General features: G+C 43.4%; 1 protein-coding gene across 1 annotated transcript in view; it reads right to left on the bottom strand.

Moving 5' to 3' along the window:
• The window catches only part of tnmd (tenomodulin), a 132,571-nt gene extending 117,304 nt beyond the window's left edge, over positions 1–15,267 (bottom strand). The window contains exons 1-2 of the mRNA XM_063190494.1: positions 15,124–15,267; positions 5,787–5,921 (exon numbers count right to left, since the gene is read on the bottom strand). Coding sequence (XP_063046564.1) covers positions 5,787–5,921; positions 15,124–15,171 — 183 coding nt within the window. The 5' untranslated portion in view covers positions 15,172–15,267. The remainder of the gene's footprint in view (positions 1–5,786; positions 5,922–15,123) is intronic.
• Positions 15,268–16,991: the final 1,724 nt, after the last annotated feature.

Genomic DNA, 16,991 nt, shown 5'->3' with positions numbered 1-16,991 from the left:
TGGGGGGGATGGGGAGACGGGAGTGTGGTAGGGAGTAAAGCACATGAATTATGTAAGGTTAATGACTGAAATATTCATAGTGGGCTGCGAGGTTTCGGCGGCCCGAAGCGGAAACGGGTGCGCAGTCAGGTGGCATTGGCAATGTCAGCACTTACTGGCGGGCGCAGCGGCAGGGGGGCTCCAGTATACTTGTATACAAATACAGACACACACACACACACACACTCGCACATGGGCGCACACACACACACACACTCGCACATGCACGCACACAGACACACACACACACACACACAGGTACGCACACAGACACATATGCGGGAGTGTGTGCTAAACACACACGCACACAAATACACACACACACGTACACACACGCACACACGCACACGCACACGCACGCACACACACACACACACACACACACACACACACACACACACACACGAACATAGACATGTATATATAGACTCAGAGACTTCCTCTTTTGTCTCTATTACTCTCCCCGCTACAGAAAGAGACACAGACCTCCCCATGTATCACGCCTCTGGATACGTCTGCATAGCTGGCCTAATTTTCACATTTTGTATTCACAAGACACATGTGTTACATTCTCTCTTTTTTGTTGCGCGCCGTGCTTTTCCAACTTATTTAAATGACTCTGAATTCCTCTGAATATTAATCCCCAACAAGTGCAACTGTGGGAAGGAGTGGAAAGGAGTGGAAAGGACCTGAAATCAAGCCTCCTCAATGCTCTTGACCCAGTTACACAGTATAAAAAAAACCAAAAATACAGTGTGAATTCAACACTTAGACCAAACTCTGCGACCAAACACACTCTGGAATAATAATTAAATCGACTATCTGGGTGTTGAATGAACCGCATTTTTTTAAAAACCGTGTAGCAGGTGTCTGGGAGTGCACAGTTGGTATTCAGGGGTGTGACAACCCCTGCCATTGGCATGAGGTACTTTACACACACACACACACTCACACACACGCACGCACGCATGCACGCACGCACACATTACATGCACAGAGCTGGGTTTTATTAGTAGGGTACTTGACACACATACACCTAGCCGGGGGAGGATCTGTAGGCAGGGCAAGCAGGGCATTAGCCCCTGGGCCCAGGGCCCTTGTGTATTGTTGGTGGGGGCCCTATTATGACCTTGGCAGGCTGTATGTGGGGCCCCGATCAGTATCTGGCCCCGGGGCCCTGTGTGCAATTGTTCCACCACTGCACCTAGCTACAGCATGGGTCCTAGATAATTCAAAACTACACCTGCAATGTCAAAATACTTGAGGTTTACAATTCAAAGTTTGTACAAAAATATGAATCAAGAGAAGAGAAGGAAGACAAAGAGACAAAGACAGAGAAAGAGAGACAAGAGAGGAGAGAGACATAGAACGAGAAAAATGGAAGACGAAGCAAGAGAAAGAGGAGACAATGAAAAGAGGAGACAGAGACGGCCATGAATGCGCCCCCTTGAGTTACCAAAGGGCATTAACCTGGGATTACATGAATCTGACTTTTTTTTAAAGTATTCATGAAAGACTTGCTAGTCGCTCGCGGGTATATCCAGGTTTGTTTCAAACCAGCTCTCATAATAGCACATATGAAATGAGGAGTGTAATACCCTCTTCAGGTGAGCAGCTTGAATTATTAATACTTACTACACAGGTCTTATGAAAAGAAAAAAAAACTTAACTTCAAATACCGATGCACTTGAAAGCTAACCTTGCAGCCATCCCAGGGCAGTGGGTTGCCCGCCACATGCTTAAGAGGATTTGTCTGCTTAGCAACACTCTGAAATATACTACGTGGTCAGGAGCACAGATAGAGCACAACAAAGAACTTTGCTGTAACGTCAAATTTAAAAGGGCAGCGCTAAAAACATTCCAGGGGGAGAAAAAAAAAATACATTTTTAAAAGGTTGCAAGTGGCCTCCTCGTTATCAGGTCTCATCATGAAATGGAGGCAATATATAGCAATTCCTCTGACAAGTTTCTCATTGCTGCAGTGGAGGTATCTCCCGGGCCATTTCGAGGTATTTGGGGGCCCTCGGCAAATACGGACTTGACTACCCCTTCTTACAGTCAAACATTTGGCAAAGGGCCACCTCAAGAGATATTTGAATAGCTAGTATAATTGCACTTTTCGGACAATGAGTTTAGGGATTAAGCATTTGATTTTAAGGAATTTAGGTGCGGCCACACTCACAAAGTTGTCATTACCAGGGGCCCCTTTTCAGCTGGGGGGCCCTAGGCAGTTGCCTAGTTTGCTTGCCTGGTTGTGACAGGCCTGGGTATCTCGTGTTGCTAAAAGCCTTCTGCGGTCTTGGACTGGTGCCACACACACTGGAGGCTGAGGAGAGTGGCTTATTTCACTTCCTTGTACCTCCAGAATCAAATAATGGACTTCGTCTCTAGAATGGGTCAAAGAAAACCCACTATTTGTGTACATATTTTAATATTCCTTAGTGTGCTCCCTTTCATAATGTACCCCTCATCAAGTGAAGTTGACGTATTTTCCACAACACACATCGTCCTACTAGACTCCAACACACTCAGTGTTAATTCCATCCAGTTTTTTGATATTAAGTCCATCTGGCTCTGAGCTCCTGCTAACTTTTATGTTTGCCCTCCCTTTCTTCCCATTTCCTCCCCAGCAATGTCAGACTAAATGTTTTAATGTAACCAAGAAATTAAACGATTTGTTAGAGTTCTCTCTTGTAGAAATGCCTTTAATTTAAAAAAAATCCATGATAATTGGCTGGATGAATTATCAAAGACTTTACTTCCTCCTCTCTTCTCCATGTCTGTGTGTGTTAATGAACCACTGACAGTACTACATAGAGACGGAGGAAGAAAGAAAGAAAGAAAGAAAGAAAGAAAGAAAGAAAGAAAGAAAGAAAGAAAGAAAGAAAGAAAGAAAGAAAGAAAGAAAGAAAGAAAGAAAGCAAGAAAGCAAGAAAGCAAGGAAGGAAGAAAGAGAGAGCGAGAAAGAAAGACTGAACGGATCGGGCCTCTCTATCTGTGAGAGCGCGAGCGAGACAGAAAGCATTGGATTTCCACAAGATAAATTATGGAGACAGAAAGTTACCCGTGCTAACAACACTGCTCCTGAGAACTGTGGGCAAATTGAAAGGTGCTCGAGGAATGATAGCAATTAGGGGAGACAGAGGCAAAAGTATTAGGGCTGGGATTTGTCTAGGAGGTCGACAGCAGAGCGAAAGAGAGATAGTCCTCCATCATAAAGTATGGAGGAGGTGCACCTAATGCGACTGCAGGGGTGCCAACAGGAGGGGGAGGTTGGGGGGTTAGACAGAGGGGACAGTTGTCCCGGGTCCCAGGGAGATACGGGCCCAGAATTGGGTACTCATTACATTGTATCTAAGGGGGGTGGGGGTGGGGGGGGGTGCTGCGACTGCATGGCAACTAAACGTCATCTGTGCCATCGGGGGTGTCAGGTGAACTCCTGAGAGGGGCTGGACTGTCTATAGGTGCATCGTGATGCTTCAAGTGATTAAAAATGTTTGGTTGTTTTATTCCGGCAAATTCTACAAATTGCTCCCTGTGGTGTCTCAAAAAGCACTGAAAAAAATATAAATAGACAAAGAAAAGCACTTCCTGAGTTCGTACACAGGTCCTGGCTCTGTAAATGACAAAAACAAAACCCAATGACTTGAGCCCAAACCACATAATTACAACCAATTGTCAGGACGCTTCCAGGCCTTTGGACAATAGACTTCTTAATTTGATTGTCTGTCGAACTCAATTACCAACAACCTTTTTCCTTGGCTTTTCAAGGAAGGGTTTCTCAGTGGCAGGACTGGAGGACTTCTCAATGAAACACCTGAGGGCTTGCCAGGGGGTCTTCCATATACACAGAGACATGGAAGTATCCCTCTGTATCTAAGTGGATGCAAGAGCTTGTACCTTGAGCAGTACCCTTTGGAGCATCAATGATTCTTCTTGCAAAAGGGACTTCTGTCTGTAAATTGTGTGATATGGGTACGTCAACATGTTTCTCTTCTGTACCCTTTTGAACACAACACAATAACAAAATGGAATCGTTTTTGTACGGGGAGGCATACTAGTGTGCCCTATGACTACCTTTATTTTCTCTGTGAGGAAATTGTACCTACGTTAATTCATTACATTACACTACATTACATTACATTACACATAGTGGAGCCTTTTATCCAAAGCAACTTACAGTTCTTTTAGGTGCAGGTTATTAGTTAAATTCCCTGGGACAATGTAAGGTTAGAAGCCTTGCTCCATTTGCAATCTTTCCATTCCTACCTTCCAACCTCAAACCTTTCCATTACATTCCACTCCTTAACCATTCGGCCACATCCTCAACTTTTTCCTTGGGTACAAAACTGGAGGAGTTGTGTACATATTGTACCATATGTGTAACTCTAATCCTCTGTGGGTAGGCTGTGTGTGAAAAGGTAAGACAGTGAGGGGCCTTCCAAACGTGTAATAATGTGATTTCAGAATTTCGGGAATTCAGAAACTACCGACAGTCCAGTGTTACATATTTCAAATAACATGCGTACCAAGTTTTACCTGTCCAATCAGAGCATTTAGCCAGGTAAACCCAGGTCATTTGGAATCTGTGGCCCTGGATTGTATCTTCTGAATCCAGGCTGCCTATCACTGGTAAGGATGTACCATATGTGAAACTTCATTTCTCTGTGAGCAGGTGCTGTGTAATAAAGTAAGTCATACACTCACCTTCCCGATAACATCATGTTTGCTTATGCTGTTCTGTGAGAAGGTTGTGCGTAAAAATGTAAAGCAGGGGAGCTCTTCTTTCCAAAGCCTGGCTTCCAGAAGTGTAATGCTGTACCCTATGTGTAACTGTATTTCTATGTGGTGTGTGTAGCACAAAAACTGGAGTGGTTTTGCACTTGAAGGTATACTATTGTGCCACATGTGTACCATGCCTTCTCTGTGACTAGTTTGGGTGTAATCAGGGCCACTGACATCTTTGACTGGGCCCGGGACAAAGACACATGAAGGGGCCCCAAACCCAATACATACAATGTAATGAGGATCCAATTCTGGGCCCCGTCTTGACCTGGGCCCGGGACAAGTGACCTCTTTGTCCCCCCCTGTTGGCTTCCCTGGGTGTAATAACGTACGGCAGGGGGCTCACCTTTCCAAAGCCCGGTTGACAGATGTGAAATGTTGTTTCTATCTCTATTTCTATGTTTATTGTTCTTTGATTTCATTGTGTGTAATATGATAAAGCAGTGGGTTCATCTTCCTGAATCCTGGGTTCCAAATCAGTATGTTGTTTCTATTACTAGTTCCATGTTAATTGTTCAGCTACAAAAACTGAGGCAGGTTTGCATTTGAAAGTACAATATTGTGTGTTATATTGTCTGTGTATCATTCTCTCTATCATTCTCTCTCTCTCTCTCTGTGTAAAGGGCCGTACACACACATCGCTGCTATTTACTAGCTTCTCGCTTGCTCGCCTCTCTTTCATGGAACGTTCGCTGAAAGTTCCCGCGGCTTTAACTGCCAATGAACAGGCGAGAAGTACCGAACTCTGCCTTCCAATTGGTTACTCGCTTACTCGCCTCGCTCGAAGATAAAATATTTTCAACTTGGGATCCGACCACATCGCATGCCTTGTACAGTACTCGCCTACTCGCCTGCTAGTCTCGCTGGAACACATTGACATTCTATTGAGTTCATTCGCTGAGCGAGTAACTAGCAGCGACGTGTGTGTACGGCCCTTAAGGCAATTCAGGGGGCTCACTCACCTTTCCGTAGCCGGGGTTCCAGAAGTGCCAGAGGCTGAAGATGCAGACGGAGAGCAGGAGGAAGACCAGGGAGACGCTGACGGCGGCCACCTGGAAGCAGCGGTGCCGGGCCGTCTTCTCCTTCCCCTCCTCCACCTGCAACACAAACACACAATCATTCTAGAGTTCATTTTAACCCCTCAGGGCAGAGCCCATGTTATAATCCTACTGTCACCAAAATTGTAATGGCTATATCTTAACCCATTGATGCCTGATGTTGGGTTGTGCAAGATTGGCCCTGGCGCCTGGAGTGGCATTACGCAACATTCAGACTCATGAGATTTGAGACAACTTTATTAAAAATCTCTATTTGTTTGAGATGAATGAACACATTCTAATGAAAGATGAAAGGGTCTTAGCATTTAAATGTGCATATTTTGATGTGCTTCAGAGGCTGAGATATTTAGTTTTTTGTAGGCTGAGGGTAGCTTTACTTAAAAAGGGCTCAGGCATTCAGCACCCTTTTTTGCAGGTGCCTTAGGCATCAATGGGTTCATATGTTACTTAAGGCTCTCTGTAATGTCATAGCAATGTTGTTAGCGTGTAGGATTGTTAGGCTACGCTTCATACAGGGCCTATGACAAACTCGTTGTTACCAAAATGGTAATGACCATTGTTATTTGTACTTTAAGCAATCAAGACACAGGGTTATACATTTGCTGTCATGGGAATGACAAGGACCAAGTAGTAGTGCATTACTAAAATCCCTGTATTATGTCGTAGTACAGTAGTATACTCAGGCCTGGAATTTCGTAATTTTAGGGGCAAGGCCACTTGAGAGGGCATCAGAGAGGGCATCAAGGCCACTGTGGCCTTATGACAGATATTTTTTCAAGGGCACAAGGCCAAAGTGGGAGGGCACTAGTGCCATGGCCCTCATGGCCCTCGCGAAATTCCTGCCCAGTATACTACTGTATACTGCCCTGTATACTGTATACTGTATACTATGGTAGTAAACTTGCCAAAGACTATTACAGCATTCCACTGGGGGAACGGCGTGCCAAATTTGAATTTGATCCCAAGCCAGATTCTGACTTATCCTGGAAATGTCATCAAAATTTGTCCTTAACTTTAGTTCCAACTTTTATATAAAATGGTACAAGCAAATATACATTATTGTGCCTAAAGCTGCACATACTGGTATAACAGTTGGTCAGCTGACAGTAGAGTATGCCATCATGATAGGTGAGCCAATCCTGCCTGGGCATGAGGGGTGAAGTGTGTCTAGCGTAGAGGAGTGGAGTTCCCAGGACTATTTGTGCGTTCATTTGGTCTCGTAATTATCGTAAATACCAAACGCAGACATTCGAAGCGCACATGAATGCCACCCCTTCTGGTATTTACCACGGGACAACTCGTAGAATTTTTTGAGAAACAAGTTTACGAGATGATGACATACACAACAGCTGGCTCTACTCTCACCATGGCAACATGGCTAAGTTGAAATACTCAAAAACTGGCATTCAGTATGTTCAGACAGTCATGGTAAAATAATAAGTGTCAGGAAGTCAAAAGGTAAAAATGCTGAATATTTTCTAATTCATTTGCTTGCTGTAGCTGATGAACAAGTCTATAATCGTTTTAGTAAAAAAAAGCTGGCCCGGGTCTCACCTGGTCCGCCATCTTTAATTTGTAAACAATAACAAAAAAGCACATTAACACAACGCACTTGTAAATGCCACTTCGCAACTAGATAATATCTACTTCGGAAGACCACATGAATGCACTATAGGCCTATGTCTTGTATGTATGTGTATGTACTGTATTACGATCTCTACACAACAGGACTCTCAAGCAGATTTCCAGGGTAATGAAGTGAAGATAAGCTACGTAAACTAAGCAGATATTATAAAACCACTATATATCCAGCAAAAACACAACAGTAACAAAAGCCTATATGTCTATATGTCACCCAGGGAGATCAGATATTGCTTTGTTTCTCACAAAATAAATTAGCTGTGTAGCCAGTCCACACTCTCTATAGCCTATACCGCAAGCTCTGTTTTATTGCCTCGTTCACACCAGAGACCTACAGACCATGGACTATATAATTGCAGGGCATGATCAATACCATTAATGTTGAAAGTGGGGCATGATCAGCTGGAAATATGTATTTTTCCACCCTGCTGTTCTGGCATTGATGTATTGTAGTCCTTGTAAAAACATACCAGGATCCCCTGTGTGCTTATCAAACTGCAGTAGGTGGTTATGACAGTGTTCATTTATTTACTCTTGTTGCTATGCTTTTTGGCGAACAAACTTTAAAGGCATGGCCTAGTTTTGTTCATACATGACTGTGTGTATGCTGCAGCCTTTTAAAATCTTTTTTTTTTTTTTCATTTCCAATAGGTCTGGTCAGCGATTGAATGCCTCTTGATAGGGCGAGTCTTTCTCTGTAAGCATGAAAGTTATGTGAATTTGGCCTCGGAATTCATAATTTACTCAAGACAAAGACTTGGGGCATTATTTGTAACTGGACATTTAATTTTTCATGCCGTTGTGTTCAAATGTATTCAATCGTATCATCGGATGGATCAATAGTATTGTCTGAAGGAGGAAGAACAAGGCGTATGAAGAGAAGAACATCTTGCACCATTCATACCATCGGGTTGTTTTGCTTCTTCAGGTACAGGACATTTCCTCTATGTGCAAGGTATCATCAATTCTAATAGTTCTACTAAAAACCAGAAGATTCACAGGTGTACAGGTAAATGTCGAGCAGACAGTAACAAGGCTGAAGCTTGGTAGATTTTGTCCATTCGAAAAAGGGCAACCACCCCAAGCATCCCACTGACTAAATCCACCAGTGTTTAGCTGCAGATAGAGGGTTGGTTAAATAATGGATAATTTTGAATACAGCCAGAGGTGGAAAGAGTACTAAAATATTGTACTCGAGTACAAGTACTGTTACTCTGTTGAAAATGTACTCAAATACGAGTAAATTTACCAGTCAAAAAATCTACTCAAGTAAAAGTAAAAAGTAAATAATTTAAAATGTACTTTGAGTAAAAGTAAAAAGTTACTTTTAAACAATCAGCGTTTTCTGCCTCTAGATGTGCAAGGGGTGCACTGGGTTAGAGGAAGAACAGCTAATGTTGATCTCCTCTGAGTTAAGTGAATCTCCATCGTCCGCCTCCATGTCAGCCATCATCTTTTGAGTGAGAGACAGGTTGCACGCGCCAACTCTTTATAAACTAGGCTAGAATTCTAGATTTTTTTTTACTCAGTAACGCTTGTGCTGTAAAATGTACCGAAGTACATTACTCGAAAGAAAATGTACTTCAGTAAAAGTAAAATTACACATTTTTAAAAGTAGTTTAAAAAGTACAAGTACACAAAAAAGCTACTCAATTACAGTAACGCGAGTAAAGTAATTAGTTTCTTTCCACCTCTGAATACAGCTATAGCTGCAGCTAAACACGTTGGCATGTAGCCTACTCTTTTTTTGGTGTCACTGGCAGCTAAACGCTTCAGTCAAAAGCGATTGAAAAATAAAGCAGCAGTGTCTGTTATGTTCATCTTGCCTGCACATTTCAAACTGAAAGTCTGGCTGAAAGCTGCAGGCTGTAAAGCACTTGTCAATGGGCCTTGAGCCGAACAATGGACAAACCACACTAGCAGAGGGGTTTGGGTTCACAGGCAAACCAGTTCAGTATTGTGGTAGAAAATCCGTTTAAAAGATGTGCCTTCATGCGATCTATATCCATTAGCCATTCATCTTGGTGTTTTGACCATTGACATTGAGAGTATTGGTTTCAACACTCATTCTGCACAATTCCATAGCACATTCTATGACCCCAGGGCTAATCAAATACAATAAACATAATGGTAGGTCCACATTATGCAATATTATAGAGCTTTTATTATTTCACTGAGCCTATTGAGTGGGCCTATTTTTTCACAACTTTTTACAAATATTCCCAACAGCTTTTGTGTGCAATGCTATACAGTAAGCCTTTAAATTTTGAAGTAACACCATTCATTATATACTGCACAGTGCATTCAGTGACAGCTTGATTAGGCCTGTGATTAAGTATCTGTTATAAAGTTTTACGGGGAATTTCAAGAATTCACCACTTATTTTTTTTATACACTTGAGGTTTTAGTGCACGAGGCACTAAAAGCTACCCTATTATCAGACATTCTCTATTTATCCTTTGGTAATTAAACCAGGAGCTACATGCCAACTTCTATTCAATTCAATTTTTTTGTCAAAACGAGCCTAAAGACGACACAATTCATGGGTTTAAAAGTTTAGGGGAAAGAACACAGTAACACATCAGCGCCAAATTGTCTGATTAAATTCTTCTCACTCTGGCTATTTTTTGATAAGAGCCATTCTGCACTGAACAGTAGGGGCATTTCTCTTGTTAGAAAGCAAGAGAAGAGAATTAATAGGCAAATGGCGGGGGGAACATTTTGAATTCTGTGGAGATATTCCATCTCTCATTTATTAAACCAATCCCAAATGTGCCTGTTGGACCTGAGTCCCCAAAGCTGAAGACCACAAATTAATGAAGACGGGCTTTTGTCCTTAGCAGCCAGCGGAAAAGGAGAATAGAAAAGCTCGCTATTCATTGCACAGCTCCCCCCCACAGCTCTTTCCGGATAACAAGATGGCAAAACACTGAATGTACCATACTTCAATTAGCCTGGTCTTCAATGAGGAGCAGCTTAACGGCTGATAAAAGTACTTTTCACAGAGCGGCAAATCTGAGACTGTACATACCGGTGAGACACAAAGGCTTCCTGTTATAGCCCCCCCCATTGAAATGTTTGAAACGCTTTTACAACTTGTTGTTTTTGATCCCTTGGAACACTGTGTGGGTTCCAAGAGTATAAAATTCCGTTATCAAACTCCTGTGATATATACGGGACATTTTTAATGCTGCTGTGATAATGATTTAACTGCTCATAAAAGCCCTTTGTGTGAGGTGCCTTCTCTTACATGGTTATTAGAATACAATTCTAGAAGGAACTGAAGTGGAAAATGGGTACAATTAAAACACATGGATTGTCATTCCACTGTCGCTTGGTGTCTTGGAATTCAGTTGTTTGCTGTTCTGTTTGGAGTTTTATGTTAATTAAAACCCAATAACAAAGCATGACCTCATTAACACTCAACTCCATATTCTCTCGACAGTCTTTAGGACCATATGGACCATATAATAATGTCAGATGCCTACAGTGCGGTATACTGATTTATGATAGAAACGCTGACAAAAGCCACCCAAAACATTCAGGTTGGTAGAGTTTTACGAACAGAAATGGGAAAGTATCATAGCAGGTGGCAGGCTCGTCAGTTTCATCACTAAGCATTCAGCATCAGAGTATTGGTATGTACTGTATGAAATGTCTTTACGAAAACATATTGGGATCGATCAGGAGCAACAAGGTGTGCTCGGCAGCAAGCGAGAGAGCACCGGGTGATGAGAACCAGAAGGCCAGGAGACCACCTGGCCAGAAATTCCACTCAAGGAAGAAATTTTCTCTGAGCATCGGGGGAAAAAAAGTAAAAGAAGAAGAGAAGGAGGAGGAGAGAGAGGAAGAAAGAAAAAAAACGTCTCTGAAGTCGCCACAGCAATCCGTAGATTTCACAAGCAGTGGAAACTTGACTGGAGGACAAAGTTCCGTTCCGTTCCCTTCCATTGCATTCCGTTCGCTTCCATTGCATTCCGTTCGCTTCAGAGCGGCAATGATGCTGTATAAATGGTCTGCATGGCGGCCTACAGCTAAACAGCTTTAAAGCAGTTTAGTTTAGTTTAGGAGTCGCAATCAGCAAGGCAACTCCAGTTCTGTACCCAGGGCCGGATTAAGAGAAGGACCCGGCCCCCTAGGCTACAAGGTGATGTAGGCCCCTCATGGAAGGCAAACTTCATAACAACATTACATAGACTGAATCATAATTCCAACCAAATAGAATTAATACGATTTAAAACTCCACCTGACACGGTAGACTAAATTATTAATGCCGCATCTTCTTACATTTCTCCAGCTTTATTGATTTTTACCCCCTTTGGCCAACTGGGGGCCCCATGCAGGTGGGGGTGGGGGGGCCTAGGCTGCAGCCATATCTAGCCTTTGCATTAATCCGGCCCTGCCTGTACCGCCCGCCAGACGCAGATTCAGACTCCGACTCCAGCTCAGACTCAGCCGCAGGCTCTAGTGGAGAGCCGGGGGGCCCCCTGCTGTTCCCGAAGAGCACGAGAGAGAGGGAGAGAGAGAGAGAGGGAGAGAGAGAGAGAGAGAGAGAGAGAGAGAGAGTGAGAGGGGGAAAAACAGAGAGAGAAAGTGATGGAGGGGAAAAAGAGAGAGGGGGAAGAGGAAGAGAAAAGCGGACAAATAGAGAAATAGGAAGAAGGAAAGGCATAGGGAAAGAGAAGAGTGTGATACTCAGAGAGAGAGAGAGAGAGAGAGAGAGAGAGAGAGAGAGAGACAGAGAGAGACAGAGAGAGAGAGAGAGAGAACGGAAAAATGAAAAGCGAAAAGCACAAGATAGAGAAGGGCTGTATACACAGTGAGTGAGGTGAGGCCCAGTGCGAGAGGAGGAGAGACAGAGGGACAGAGACAGACTGAGAAGGAGGGAGCAAGGGAAAGAGATAAGTAAAGGGGGAGAAAAAGTGAAGAGGGGGTGTGTCAAAGTGAAAGGCAGACCCAGGGAGAGAGAGAGAGAGAGAGAGAAATAGAGATAGAGGGCAGTGGGAGTGGGAGTGGGAGTGGGAGGAGGGTAGGGAAAGGGGAAGGTGTTTAAGAGGGCGTGCAAAGCAAGACAAAGTGGAGCTGAGTGAGTGGGTGATTGGGAGAGAGAGAGAGAGAGGGAGAGAGAGAGAGAGAGAGAGAGAGAGGGAGGGAGAGAGAGAGAGAGAGAGAGAGAGAGAGAGAGAGAGAGAGAGAGAGAGAGGGAGGGAGAGAGAGAGGGAAAGTGTATTTTTCAGAGAATGAGAGAGAGGGAGGGGAGGGTGGAGAGATGGAAAGGAGCACAGAGGAGAGCGCTAGGGGCTACCAGAAGAGAAGGAGCCAGAGGAATAAGGAGAAGAAGGATGAGGAGGGACTGCTAAGACCTTGGCAGAGAGAGAGAGAGAGAGAGAGAGAGAGAGAGAGAGAGAGAGAGAGAGAGAGAGAGAGAGAGAGAGAGAGAGAGAGAGAGAGAGAGAGAGAGAGGTGGGAGTGGATGGACTCACCGTGTGCTAGTAAAAGACTTTGAGAGGCTGCTGAAGACGAGAGGAGAGGAGGAGGAGGAGGAGGAGGAGAACAGCGTAGTAGGAGCTAGTGGGTAGGAGGGAGAACCACAGATGGAAAAGAGAGGCCAGGGGACCAAGAAAGAAAGAAAGAAAGAAAGAAAGAAAGAAAGAAAGAAAGAAAGAAAGAAAGAAAGAAAGAAAGAAAGAAAGAAAGAAAGAAAGAAAGAAAGAAAGAAAAGCAACCACCAATATATTAAATTCAGAAGTAGATGGAGATAGGAAGAAGCACAGCACAGTAAGGTGAAGTGTCAGAGAGGTAAGCACATATTTAATTCCACAGGTAGAATTTTTTGTTCTTTGTTCCCCTTCTGGGCCCTCACTGAAGCACCAATGGAGAAGAGAATGCACCACAGGCCAAATAACGGAATGATTCTACAGCGGGACGTTTCAGAGAAATATGGATGGAGATTTTTTTTTTTTTGCTGCACTTGGCATGAAACCAGGTGTGAACTTTATCTTATACGTCCCAACTCTCATCTCTCATCTGGGTCTTCTGTCACAATTAACACCCAACAGTGCTGAGTTTTGAACTCCTTAAACACAGCGATATATTTATTCATATCTGTTTTTACACACTAAAAAAAAACCCAAAAAAAAACAGGCCACATTTCGTTCTTTCTATTTTTTTGTTTTGTTTTTCTTCCAGGACAGGTGTTTTCTAAATCTTAATAATTCATTCTCAATAGATCGTCTGTGCATCTGTTTCAGTTCCTGGCAAAGTCAAATGTCAACACACACCTACCTACCCTGCTGGAAGAGAGCATCAGATATTTGTTTCAGAGTGCCATTATAGGGGGAAATCATACATCATGGAAAATGCAGGAGGCTGCTGCATAGCCCTGAGCAAGGCGAGGTGGAATGAAAAGTCACAGCGAGAGAAAAATAATAAAATCTTTTGCTCACATTTTGTCCCCTCATTTTCTCTCTCTCTCTCTCTCTCTCTCTCTCTCTCTCTCTCTCTCTCTCTCTCTCTCTCTCTCTCTCTCTCTCTCTCTCTCTCTCTCTCTCTCTCTCTCTCTTTCTGTAGTTCTTTCCATTTCTTTCTCAGAAAGACATTAAATCCTTGCACATGCAGGAGACCAAGGCACAGGCAAAAAAAAACCCACACACACATACACACTATACACTCACTCTGTCACATGCACGCACGCACGCACTCACGTACGCACACACGCACGCACGTACTCACGCAGACACGTCTCTCTCTATCGCTCTCAGTCTCTCTCACACGCACTCGCACACGCACACGCACACACACACACACACACACACACACACACACACACACACACACACACACACACACACACACACACACACACACACACACACACACACACAGAAGCATAAAAATAGGATCTCAGCATTTTGACATACAGTATGCATGATAATATCAATATGTAAAGCAGCAAGAAAAAATGCTGTTATTCAGGATATATATTCAGGAGCTGTGGAAAGGGGTGAAAATATACCCTGATCCTGCAGTGGCGGACAAAACAACTGCACGAAATTTGACACCAAAAAAAGGTTTTCTTGCAAATATTGACACCCCGCGCCCCCCACACACACACAACTCTGTGAAGTTCACTATTGTCTGACTCATGCCAAGATAAAAATATAGACAAACAAAAAGTTGGCTACAGAGTTTTTCTGACGCTCACAATGCAAAAGAACATAAACAAACAAAAACTTAATATAGACTGTTTTTTTTTGTGTGGCACAAAGCTAAACCTCAAAATCCTGATGCCGAATATCTCATATCTGCTTTGTTTACCGTGATTACAGTGCCTCAAGGCCTTGTTTTGGTTCATTTATTAAACCAAAACCAGATGCAACAGGCCAGATAGGGACGGCAATATTTCATACCGGAGATTAAATTATTGCAAAAAGTTGATATTAATTGCAATCCCAAAAAGACAAAAAGAAAATGCTCACAATATCTGACAACACTGCAATAACTAAAAAGAAATATATTAAAGAAATTAATTAATAAATAATACATAAATGCTGTAGACAGTTTGGAGCAGTAGAGTTAATTGGACTTTTCCACAACTCACATCTTTCCAGAGGGTCTGCTGGCTGTGCGACTGGGTGCCACTTTCCATATTGTCCTTTTGCTTTGAGCCTCTGAGCTGCAACTTCTGAATCACTGGGAAGCAAAGAGTCAAAGCCTCATTCCACTGGCAAGTCTGGGGAGTTTGCAAAAAAAAAGGGAGAGGGAGGGAGGGATGGATGGAGAGAAGGAGAGAGGGAGGGAGGGATGGGAGGTTTTTGGGATGGGGATGGAACGGGACGGGATGGAATTACTTCAACACTTGTGATTCCCATTAGAAGCCAGGCAGATGTCTCCTCCTGGTTGAAGGGAGAAGGCAACCCCCGCCCCTTCCCCTTTCCCAACTCCCGAAAAAAAGAAAAGAAAATAGTGGTGGTGGGGGGGGGAGGCACACAACATCTGACTTAAGTTTCCTGCAAGCAAGTTGACATATAATGACAGTGTTGGCTGATGCCGACTGAAGACTAATTCTCTCACTTCTTTTTTCTTTTCTTTTCTTCCTTTTTTGGGACTAAATCTCTCTCTCTCACTCTCTCTCTCTCTCTCTTTCTCTCTCTCTCTATCTCTCTCTCTGGCGTCACACACATCATAGCAGACATCTTTACAGGGTATACTTACTGTTGCTCCACGCACAAACAGATTTTATTGAGTAGAAGGTGAAACATCTGGGGTGGGTTTTGGCATGGAGCTGACCCTTTTATTGCAGACCGCCAGGAAGCATAAATATGAGAGTCATTACCGTAAGAGCTACTGTTTAATGTCGCACAGGAGAGGGGCCAGGTCGTAAGACGACGGGAGCAAATCTTTTGATCTGATTGATAATTGATGAATTATGGAATGTAAGGTATTTGATATTCCAGTCGAGCGATTTTTTTTCCAGATGACAGCTTTTTTTTACAGGACTAAAATAACACTATGACTGTATGGGCTCTTTTGAAATAAAGGCAAAATGTTTTAAATCTCTGAGAAATATGTCCAGTGGATAAAAAACTTCCTTTGAATGGGGATGTACAGTACCGTACACTTACATAAGTTCCACTTTGCACCGCACTTTGCTTAACTAAGCACAAGTCAAAAGAAATCTTACCGAGCGAGACTGAAACTCTTAAGATGGAGGCAATGTTAAATTCAAGGTTAGGTTATATATGAAATATCAGTGCGCCTGTGATCATAGCTGGCAGAGTGCCGGTGGCCCCTTGCCCAAGCCTGCAGCAGAGTCATGCTGACATCTAGGAGCCCACAAAAGCAGTAGCTCAAAGTAGCGCCCCCTCCAATGTCTTTGCCAAAGACACAGGGAGGAAACAAATAAACGCTAAAAATGCACAGCTTTGTCGAAATAACCTACCAGTGAGTAGGCTGATACAGTGGCATATAGCTCTAACCCTTACCCTAACCTAACCCTAACTTAACCTTAACCCCAACAAGTGATCCAGGAGCAGTCGGCAGCACAGCTCAATGAGTAAGTCGTATCGACAGGAAAACAGCTCTCTAAGGCTTTCACATAGGAAGAAAATAACTTAAAATGTGCAGCTTTGTCGAAATGAGCTTAAGTTGTGATAGGTCGAAATGAGCTACCAGTAGGATGGTACAATAGACTTAAACATCTTCCCGAAGCCTACACACTGATCAAAAGTCAATTGTAGCGGGGGCGCTGTGGCGCAGCGCGCTAAGCCTCCCACATTTGGGCTTGCATGCCCACCCACGGGGACCCCGGTTCGAGTCTGGCCGGGGTCATTTCCCGATCCTCCCCTTTCTCTCTGTCCCATTCGCTTCCTGTCACCATCTTCGACTGTCCTATCAAATAAAGGCATAAAAGCCCCTAAAAAAAAAAATATATATATATATATAAAAAGTCATTTGTAGCATACATAG

Source organism: Engraulis encrasicolus, chromosome 23, assembly GCF_034702125.1.
Source record: "Engraulis encrasicolus isolate BLACKSEA-1 chromosome 23, IST_EnEncr_1.0, whole genome shotgun sequence".
Classification (NCBI taxonomy): Eukaryota; Metazoa; Chordata; class Actinopteri; order Clupeiformes; family Engraulidae; genus Engraulis; species Engraulis encrasicolus.
This window is presented reverse-complemented; position numbering and strand designations above follow the sequence as displayed.